Consider the following 10,685-nt stretch of genomic DNA (forward strand, 5'->3'; position numbering starts at 1 on the left):
TGTGGGACGGCCCAAATGCAAAAGTCTATGTATTTTTGTGGGATGGAGGGAGTTATCTTTAAAGTACAAGTAATATTGATTTGAAATATTCAAATTTTGTAAATTTGTAGCTTCAGTTCTAACTTATTTCTAGGTGTGCTTATTCGGCCGGTGTTGGTTGTAATCCGACATGAAAATCAGTTAACAAGTTGCGGGATTTTATAAATCTAGGAACCGGAACCGGAACCGAACCGACTAGTTTCTGCAGGAACCGAAGAACTGATTTTTTCATCTAATTTTAATACTCCCTTCGTCCCACTGTAAGTGATAACTTTCCATTTTTTGTTATCTCACCATAAGTGATTGATTAACTTTTCTTGGCAAAAAAGCAACACTTTTATATTTTTTTGTTTTTTTCCCTCTTTTTACTTTATTTTCTCTATCTTACTTTATTCACTCTTTATTTTTTATACTTTTTCTTCTACTTTATTCTCCATTAACTCAATAAATATCATTTTCTTAAAACCATTGAGAAATTCATCACTTATGATAGGACATTGAAGACAAAATTTATTCCTATAAAAATTTTAATAATTCAATACTAATTTTTTTAACCCTAGGATATAATTCAATTTCATAAATTGAATACTCTCTATGACAAGATCTTAGGAGATTATAACTTTTCCAAATCTAAAAAATTCAAGAATTTATAGATAATTAACTCAAGATGAGACTGTAAATAACGACCAGATAGAGTAGGTAAATATTAAGCGAAACAACAATTGAAAGTAAGACTCATATGGTGTTCATTTTAGCTACTGGTGAAAACGTGTCCGAGTAATCCACACCGTAAGGTTGAGTACACCCCTCAGCCAGTAATAGTAGTGTAAAAATCATGGATTAAATATGCCCGGTTAATGGTTTTAACCAAAGAATAAATGTGACGAGAAATTTAATTTTGTGAAATTAAATGATATAGCGTCGATCTACATTTTACGTAGATAAATGTAGTATATTCACTTTCTCAAATCCGATTTCCGGTGAGTGAGAAATAGTGGATTAAAGTTGGGCATAATTAGCTTTTAATTAAAGCTTGGAGCATGTGCTTAGGGAATAATTAACTAGTGTTAATTATCCCACATTGGAAGATTAATACATCTTTAATGTGTTTAAATTAAGTGACTTTATGTTACTTAATAATTATAGTGGATCAAGATGGGTGAAAAAGCCCACACGCGCGCACACGCGCGCGCCGCCGCCGCCGCCCGCCCCGCCCGAGCCCGTGCTCGTGCTCGTGCTCGTGGGCGCGAGCCCGATCTCGATCTCGATCTTAGATCTTGGCAATTGGTCTTTGGATGGTCTTTGGGCTTGGGGCTTGGCCCAAACTATTCTTTTTGGATCACCGCCGAGTCAGCAATCCAAGTGGCTTGACACGTCGTCAAGCGAGGCACAGTCACGGGTGCCACGTGAGAAATCCACACACGCCTGTAACCGACGTCGGTTACGAATTGGCCATGATGAGCCTTCAATGGCTGGTTGACCCTGCATGGTGGCTTGGCCTATAAATAGGCTAGCCATACCACTGCATTAGGACACAACACATACCAGCATTCTCTGCATAAGCTCTCTCCCTCTCTCTGCATTGTCCTTCTGTCGAAGCTCTGTTCTCTCCTCCATCCAGTTCGCCGGAGCTCTAGTGATTGCGGTGCTGCATCAATAGAGACGTAGCCGTTTTACCTTTGGGGACGACACGCCAAACCGAAGAGCACTACCGGGGCGTATCTCGTCTTGCGGGAAGAGGCCTCCTCGACTCGGCTAAACTTAGTTCACGGTTCTTTGTTTCGAATTCTTACGTTGTAATTTCATTTAGTTCAGTTTCTCCTCTTCTTTCTTTTGGGTTGTATTACGCCCGGTTTTGTTATCTCTTGTAATCACCAGAAACCAACAAGTAGCGCGTTGTCTCACCAACTTCGGACTTCCCCCTAGTGCGAGACACTCTGCAAGACGGGACGCCCGCAACGCGAGCTCGCCCGTGGCTCATCCCGCTCAACGAAACTGAGCTGGCAAGTGCTGCGTTGCGGGTACCTTTAGAATGTGATAGATGGAGTACTAGTTTATAGGGGTACTAAAGTACTTTTGTGAATAGTACTTTGTGACGCACTGAAATAGAAAACAAATTTATCTTAGTGGTAGTAGTATCATTGAGGGTATCAGCTCCTCAGAATTTTGTTCTGTTTTCCTAGAAAAAGGTCGACTATAGTAGCTCACTTAAGATACCATCAAATTTAGGTGCGGATCTCCTACTCTACTATTAGTGCATTATTCTACCCTAACCCTCAGGATAAAATAAAATAATCTTATACATGTAAGTGATGGTGTGATTATTTTATTTCGTTGTGAGTGTTGAAGCAGGAATGATGCAGTATGAGATCCACTCAGGTCAAATGTGGCTTACTTTTTGCCACACTACGGGATGGATCATCAATGAAATCTTTGAATATAGCACATCACTCATATTTTGGGTATTATTAATGCGGTCAAATGTGGCTTACTTTTTGCCACACTACAGGATGGATCATCAATGAAAATCTTTGAATATAGCAACACATCACTCATATTTTGGGTATTATTGCATTAATAATAGGAGTATTGCATTAGGCATAATATTCACTAAGTAAGGACGCTTTTTTATTCTATTAAAAACGCTATTTTTCGTTGCTAAATATATCACATACGCTTTAAAAAGCGTCCTTATTCGTGGCGTGCCAAATTAAAATAAGGACGCAAGGTGGGAGTGTCGGTGCATTAATCTTAGGACGCTTTTTAAAAAGCGTCTCTATATATAACTTAGAGACATTATTAAAAAGCGTCTTGAATTGCAACTTAGAGACACAATTAAAAAGTGTCTCGAAATGCAACTTTGAGACATGATTAAAAAACGTCTCTAAGTGCAACTTAAAGACACAATGAAAAAACGTCTCTAAATGCAACTTAGAGACGCTACTAAAAACGTCTCTATTTTCAAACATTGCATATCATATTAAAGCAAATGCAAATTTCAACAAATCTACTTGTATTTAAAAAAAATGAATATTAAATAATTTTAGAAATCTGGCAATAAAAGAAAAAAAAGGGATTTATTAAGATATAAACCAACTAAAAATAGTAAATATTTACGAATCTACAACTAAGTCTGGCTACGATCAGCCTCTTTAATATTTGTTGAATTCATTCAAAAAATAAGCTATTCCATATTTGCATCTTTAGTCACCCCTGCATAATTTTGGGTTCCATGTACCATCCTTGCACTAACTCCAAGTTCATTGAATATTTCTTTTTCTACTTCAGTTGGATTAGTTTCATCAGACTTTGCAATTCACTCTGCCACCATAGCTGATGCTTTCAAAAGAAGTAAAATATGACATTGATGTATAACTAAAACATCTCATCTTAAAGTCTCTCATTTCTCAAGCAAATTCCAGTAGCTTTACCACTTGATCTTCAGGGCATAGACTTACTCCATTCAACGAAGAACATGTTACTGAGAATGAAAGCATGAGTAAGGGGTGTAATACTCACCAAATGAAGACATGACATATTCACTCACAACTGTAATGAAAGTATAATAAACTACACAGCACACATGTATCAAGACGTTTCAAGGAGGTAAAGATACAAAATATCCAACTAATTTTCATGGCAAAAATTCATTTCATTTAACAGAGAACACGTTACTGAGAATGAAAGCACGAGTAAGGGGTCCAATACTCACCAGTGACTCCAGAGCACCGCCACTCCCATACACATTCGCAGCTAAAATACCTTGGCCAGATTTCACTGAGGGCTTTGCATACGCTGGGGCCATTTCATGATTATGCTCCTTTAGGAACCTAGAAACCTTCCATTGGCCACTATCATCGCAAACGAAAGATACCATCGCTCTGCATCCTGTTCTCGTTTCCGGCTTTTTGTAACAGACACTACTGGTATCTGCTTAATCATCGTTAACCCCTTCCTTTGAACAACAGTGAGTTTTTTTATCACACCTTCTTTGTTCCCATAAAATAGTACTGCTTCCCCCTACGGACATTGAAATCCATGGCAGTCGCGTAATCACAGTACAGCATATACGCTTTCTCCTCACTGTACACAGCTTGCTCCAATAATTTCTTCTCCAGCTCCAAAATACGACCTCATCTTGCCCCTCATTCCCATCAACCACTTCTCCAACAGAACGAGGCTGTGCAACTCCTTCCTCATCACAATCTCCACAAGCCGATCCATGGATTTCGAGGTCGAATCCAAGATTTTCCATCTCTGTGAAGTAAGGTGTGAAGTAAGGCAGAATATACTTTCATTTTGAGCTCATAATCAGACATAAAGATGATGCTTAAAACTCAGAAAAATGCCATTTGATCAAAAACACCAGCTACACCAAAACACATTTGTAAAATCAAATCTTCGATTGAAAATCAATAACCACAAAACAATTTTTAGAATAACCAGCTCAAAAATATTCATGATCAAAAGCTTTCGCAGAATAATTGTAAAATCAAATCTTCTATTGACAATATCTGCACCGGCATTTGCAAAAAAATGCGCACATCAATACAAGGAAGCATTAATCGCTGTATATACATTAACGAAAGTGAAGCGGAGATAACAAAGCATGAACGTTACAGAATTAGCTCCACAGACACAGTGAATGAAGGAACCGAACCTCAATTAAGAGCTGCAGAGAGAAGACGATTTTTAGGAAGGGGCATTGCAAAGTTTTCTGATTACTTTCAGGAAGGGGCACTGTAATCTGATTGGATTACAGTGTGTGGAGACGACGAGAAGATTCTGCAGCTGTTGATGAGCTCCAATTGTATGAATTCGATGGCGATTGTGCTCCAGCGAGGCGGCACGAAGGCGACGTCGAGAATTGGCGAGGGCTGATTATCAATGGAACTACGCCGCGAAGCATCAATGCGTCGATCTCTTCAATCGTTGCTGAATTAATCGGAAAAGGCTAATCAGTGAGGATATTCTCCATGGGAGAAGAGAATGCGGTGAGGAAGGAGAGAGCAGAGAGGGGATGAAGATTTCAAATATCAGGGCTTATATTTTCAAATAGAGAGAGAGATTCACGAATTATGTGTACATACCTAATTTATCATTTAGAGACAATTTTGGCTTAAATGTGTCTCTAATTTAGAGATGTATATATTCCTAATTTAAATGATGAGAGACACATGTACTTATTGCGTCTTTAATTTAAATAATTAGAGACACGTATATTCAATGCGTTACTAATTTAAGTACGCTTTATTTTGTGTCTCAAATTTTGGCTATTTTTAAAATTTTTCCAACGCAAATGATTGCATATCTATAGAGTATATTTGTTGTAGTGGCCGCCCAAGGAAGGGGTCTTCTTCCTTGGGACGGAGAGAGTATCTTTTTTCTTAATGATTCCAATCATATATTTTCGTCAATGGAAAAAGTTGAGGAGGATAATCGCTAAAATAAATACCATCATTCTTTACTAACCACCATGAATCATGTGTGGACTGTGCAAAGAATTTTTCATGAAAAACATCAAAAGCTTTGTCCTTTGAATCCCACCAGAGATGACAGAAGAATAACGTAGTCGAAAAAAAGTTTTTACAAAAGCTCCATTCATATTTTTGGTTGGCCGAAATGGTATGAAATCCGAGGTCGTCATTTTTAGATACACAATGAATCTTCAATGATTTTGAATTTGAAATGAGATTATTGAGGATATAAGAGCATCCACAACGGAGAGCACGCGCTCGTCCGTCCGTTCGTGCCAGCGGCGTGGCACCTAGGGATGTCAATTTAGCCCGCAACCCGTGGGTTGGCCCGAATAGCCCGCCAAATTTATAGGGTTAGGGCTGAAAATTTCCAACCCGATAAAATTACAGCCCGATTAGCCCGCACCCGATTAACCCGCAACCCGTTAGGGCCAGACCCGAAAACCCGATGGGCTGGCCCGAAAACCCGATAAAATTTCTATTGTTCTATTTGTTTGACTCTAATTCGACACTTCATTGATTATTTTATAATATAGATTACTAAAAAAATAACTTTCCATTTTATATATTAAATACATAAATTATATATTAAGTTTTTATTAATATAATAATAGATAAATGAATTACAAACTTCAAATTCACTAAAAAATATATTTAAATTTCGAAACATGCTTTAAAAGTTCTTGATGTGTATGTTTTATTTTGCATAAATCTCAAATATTAGTATTTGATCATGTTTATGTTTGAGTTTAAGCATATATCTCAAATTTATCATAATTAAATATTTTACATTTTATAAATATAACTAATTTTCACTATCATTTATTGGATTGACCGCATGTTAATTTTATCGGTAGCAACCCGATGGGCTAGCCCGAAACCCGAGCTTTTAGGGTTAGGGTTGAACTTTTATAACCCGTAAAAATCACGACCCGATTAGCCCGCACCCGATTGACCCGCAACCCGAATAGGGTTGGCCTGAAACCCGGTGGGCTGGCCCGATTGACATCCCTAGTGGCACCGCTGTCCGCCGCTGCGCTCTTGCCGCTGGCACGGCGCTGCTTGATGCATCGAGCATGTCCGTGCCAGCAAGGAGCGTACGTGACAACGTGTGATTGGCCAACGGCATATCCGTTGGAAAATCATTTTTTTATTTTTTTAAATCGAAAATAGTACAAAAAAAAAAATTCCGAATCCCAAAAAAATGGCCGTTTTTTGCCCATTTTTCTGTATTTTTTTATTTCCCCACCCCCCAAAACCATCTATAAATACACACATTCATCATCCATTTTTCACATCAAATCATCTCTCATTCATATTTTTCATACAAATTATCTACATCTTCATTTCTCACTCAAAACCTCAAATGGATTTCACTCATCTCATTGTGAAAGCAGAGCGCGAAGAACAAGAATACTACGAACAACATCGTGTCGCTTATGAAGCATATGTCGCAGCGAATACCCCCGCCCCTCCTCCTCAACCAACTAGATCAACTCGTCGCTACATCCATCGTGACCGGGAGGGAGCCCGCGAAAGGCTCGTTGCCGACTATTTTGCCGACCCGCCGCGGTTTCTGGAAGATTACTTTAGGCACCGTTTTCGCATGTCAAAGCGCTTGTTTGTACGTATTGTCAATACATTGTCCGCCCGTGTTAAATTCTTCCAAACAGGTCCAGATGCAGCCGGTCGGCAAAGTCTCTCGGCGTTGCAGAAGTGTACGTGTGCCATCCGACAACTCGCTACTGGGCAAACGACCGACCTCTTCGACGAGTATTTGCATGTCGGTGAGCCCACTAGAATCATTTGTCTTAAAAATGTTTGCGAGGGCGTTCGTACAACTTTCGGTGATGAATTCCTTTGGGCACCCACCACCGATGATTGCCAATGGTTGCTTCGTCTTCACGAATCAGTCCATGGCTTTCCCGGTATGCTTGGCAGCATTGACTGCATGCATTGGAGGTGGAAGAATTGCCCGACTGCTTGGAGGGGGCAACACTTAAGCGGCCACAAAGGCGGCGGCCCAACACTTATCCTTGAAGCGGTCGCCGACTACCGCCTATGGATTTGGCATGCATATTTCGGTGTTGCCGGATCCAACAACGACTTGAACGTGCTCTATTCTTCACCCTTCTTTAATGATGTGTTGAATGGTGTAGCACCGGCGATCGACTTCACCGTCAACAGAAATGTATACCACATGAGTTACTATCTCGCCGATGGTATCTACCCAAGGTGGTCGACTTTCGTGAAGACGCTCAGCAACCCGCAAGACCCGAGATGGGTTCTTTTTGCGCAGCGTCAAGAGTCCGCCCGGAAAGACGTCGAAAGAGCCTTTGGGGTCTTTCAAGCCCGATTCAACATTGTGAAGGCCCCGTCTCGGCCGTGGTACGTGAAAAATATCACCGACATCATGTACACATGTATTATCTTACACAACATGATTATAGCCGACGAAGGACCGAGGGCGGCTATCTTTTACGACGAGGATGAAGCCGGAAGCTCAAGCGCGAGGTCTCCCCCACGCCGAGGTGTGCATACGACGGTGGGTGAGAGGATCGAAACAAGGCACACAATGCGCGATACCCGAACTAACGTTGAGCTACAAGAAGACCTAATCAAACACATGTGGGCGAAATTCGGCAACGAGTAGTGGGTTTTTTAATTTTATGAATTTAATTATGTAATTTTTAATTTTTAGGAGTTTAATTATGTAATTTTTAATTTTTAGGATTTTAATTATGTAATTTTTATTTTTTAAGATTTTAATTATGTAATTTTTAATTTTTATTGTATTTTGTAATATTATTCCGGGTATGTTTAATGTATTTTAATTTTGTGGAAATGTTTTATTTAAATTGAATAATGGAATAGTGGGACACTTGTGCTCGTTCTTGCGGAAGAGCACGACTGTGGGTGTTGTGCTCTTGCCTAAGAGCAGGCAGAAATAAGTGGGACCGGGCCAACAACCGTGCTCGTTGACAAGAGCACGGTTGTGGATGCTCTAAACGTGATGTTTTGTTGTAGCAAAACAACCATCCACAACCTCTCGCAGAAAGAAGACTTCCACACATACAAACAAGAAGATGATTTTTTACATTGTAGATCTGCTTATTTGGTTAAATATTGTCCGAAGATTTCAATTTATATTGTTGTTTTTCTTTTGAGATATATGGTAGTGAAATTAAATTTAAAGAAAGAAGCTATTAGTCTGGGCTTACTTTGGAAATTTGCTTGAATTATTATTCAATTTTTGGTATTCACAAGTCAAGGTTTAAATTTTAGGAACTTGTGATAATCAAGTGCGAAATAGTTGAGTCAATCAATGATAGTTAAGATCTAATACTGTAATCTTTGTATTTTAATAGAAAAAACAGTATGCTCCGGTATATACAAATTTTACAGCCGTATTTATATAAAGGTCGGTAGCTATTTAAATCATAATTACAGTGATAATAATTCATATTCTAATGAGTTTAAATTGATTTCAATTAACTGAAAAAATCCTATAAAGAGATGTTCATGTCAAATCTTCTTAAATTCTTAGGCCCAATATATCAGTATTTAGAGAAATAGATAATTAAACATAAAACATAGTTAACATAGAAAATCATACACTGATACACTCACTTAAGATTATATATCCTTCAAAACAAAATAATGATACAAGATTATAAACTAATTATGCAATACGAACATTTTAATTCTAACATTCTCCTTATGATTGATAATTGATTCCCATGAATAAGATAGGTTTATTTATTTAGAGGGAAAATCAGTGCGAAAATGAAATGCTAATAATTCAAAATTCATTTTCATGTCACTCGAGCCAACGCGCCAAAAATTTGAAATACCAGAATCCAGTCATCCTCTAATCTCCACCGTCAGTTTCTAGGTAATATCTGAACGGCTAATAATGTCGATTCGCTCCAAATGAATTCCACCAATCATGTTCCGCCCCTCTTCCTATATAACAAAACCCTACTCTCCAACATCACTCATCTCCTCAAATTCAATTCAGTTTAATTTAATCTAATTCAATTCCAATCCAATCCAAACTCTCTCTCTCTCTGAAAATGGCGCCGAAGGCTGAGAAGAAACCCGCGGAGAAGAAGCCAGCCGCCGAGAAGGCCCCCGCCGCTGAGAAGGCTCCGGCGGAGAAGAAGCCGAAGGCCGGGAAGAAGCTGCCTAAGGACGCCGGCGCCGCATCCGCCGACAAGAAGAAGAAGAGGAACAAGAAGAACGTGGAGACGTACAAGATCTACATCTTCAAGGTGCTGAAGCAGGTTCACCCGGACATCGGTATCTCCAGCAAGGCGATGGGGATCATGAACAGCTTCATCAACGACATCTTCGAGAAGCTGGCGCAGGAGTCGTCGCGGCTCGCTCGCTACAACAAGAAGCCAACCATCACTTCTCGGGAGATCCAGACCGCCGTGAGGCTGGTGCTGCCCGGTGAATTGGCGAAGCACGCCGTCTCTGAAGGGACCAAGGCTGTTACCAAATTCACTAGCTCCTAAATATTTTCTGTTTTTACTGCCCCTAAATACTTTTAATTTGATGGTTGATATTTGATTAGGGCATTTTAAGTGCTATCATGACTGTTTAGATCCAAAATTTTACATCTGTTCTCATTTTTGTTTTGTAATTTTGTGTTAGAAATGTATGAATGAACAGATCAGATTGATGTTATGGTCAAATGTTTATGTTACTTAGATGGAAATTTGAAAACATTTTGGAAGAGCAAAGTGTATATTACGTTTTCAATTAACTTTTGGCTGCAAATTGGAAATTTCTCGATTTTAGCAGTAAATTATTTTATGTTAAATTAATAGGCTATTAGAGCGTCCACTATAATGTGGACGCGGCTATAGCCGCGAGCGGGGCGGAAGCGGGGCGGTAGGCGCGGCTATTATAGTGGAGGGGGTGTCCGCCGCGAGGGTGGACGCGGCTGGTGGGGGGGAGGGCGGCGGACGAGGCTTCGCCGCGAGTGGGGCGAGGACGCGGCGGGGTGGCTATAGCCGCGCCTATAGGCGCGGCGCCTATAGTGCCACGAAGATTAGCCGCGGCGGTTGCGATTAGCCGCATGGTTTGAATTTTTTTTTTCGTTTTTCATATCTATATAAATACCACTCTCCTTCCTCCCCCACTCCCATTTTCACAACATCC

The 10,685-nt window shown here is 39.8% G+C and overlaps 1 protein-coding gene and 1 long non-coding RNA gene across 2 annotated transcripts; one reads left to right on the top strand and one right to left on the bottom strand.

Moving 5' to 3' along the window:
- Positions 1 to 3,097: 3,097 nt before the first annotated feature.
- LOC121773844 lies at positions 3,098 to 5,106 on the bottom strand. The gene is made up of 3 exons (XR_006044866.1): positions 4,700 to 5,106; positions 3,752 to 4,296; positions 3,098 to 3,520 (listed from the first exon to the last, which is right to left on the bottom strand). It is a non-coding gene; the product is annotated as an uncharacterized LOC121773844 (long non-coding RNA).
- A 4,393-nt stretch (positions 5,107 to 9,499) lies between these two features.
- On the top strand, positions 9,500 to 10,208 carry LOC121773317 (histone H2B-like). Its single transcript, XM_042170147.1, has one exon. The coding sequence runs from the start codon at positions 9,593 to 9,595 to the stop codon at positions 10,034 to 10,036; it is 444 nt and encodes a 147-aa protein (XP_042026081.1). The 5' UTR covers positions 9,500 to 9,592; the 3' UTR covers positions 10,037 to 10,208.
- Positions 10,209 to 10,685: the final 477 nt, after the last annotated feature.

Source organism: Salvia splendens, chromosome 17, assembly GCF_004379255.2.
Source record: "Salvia splendens isolate huo1 chromosome 17, SspV2, whole genome shotgun sequence".
Classification (NCBI taxonomy): Eukaryota; Viridiplantae; Streptophyta; class Magnoliopsida; order Lamiales; family Lamiaceae; genus Salvia; species Salvia splendens.

Coding starts and splice junctions, on each gene's coding strand:
- LOC121773317 (XM_042170147.1), top strand. CDS start 9,593: ATGGCGCCGAAGGCTGAGAAGAAACCCGCGGAGAAGAAGCCAGCCGCC.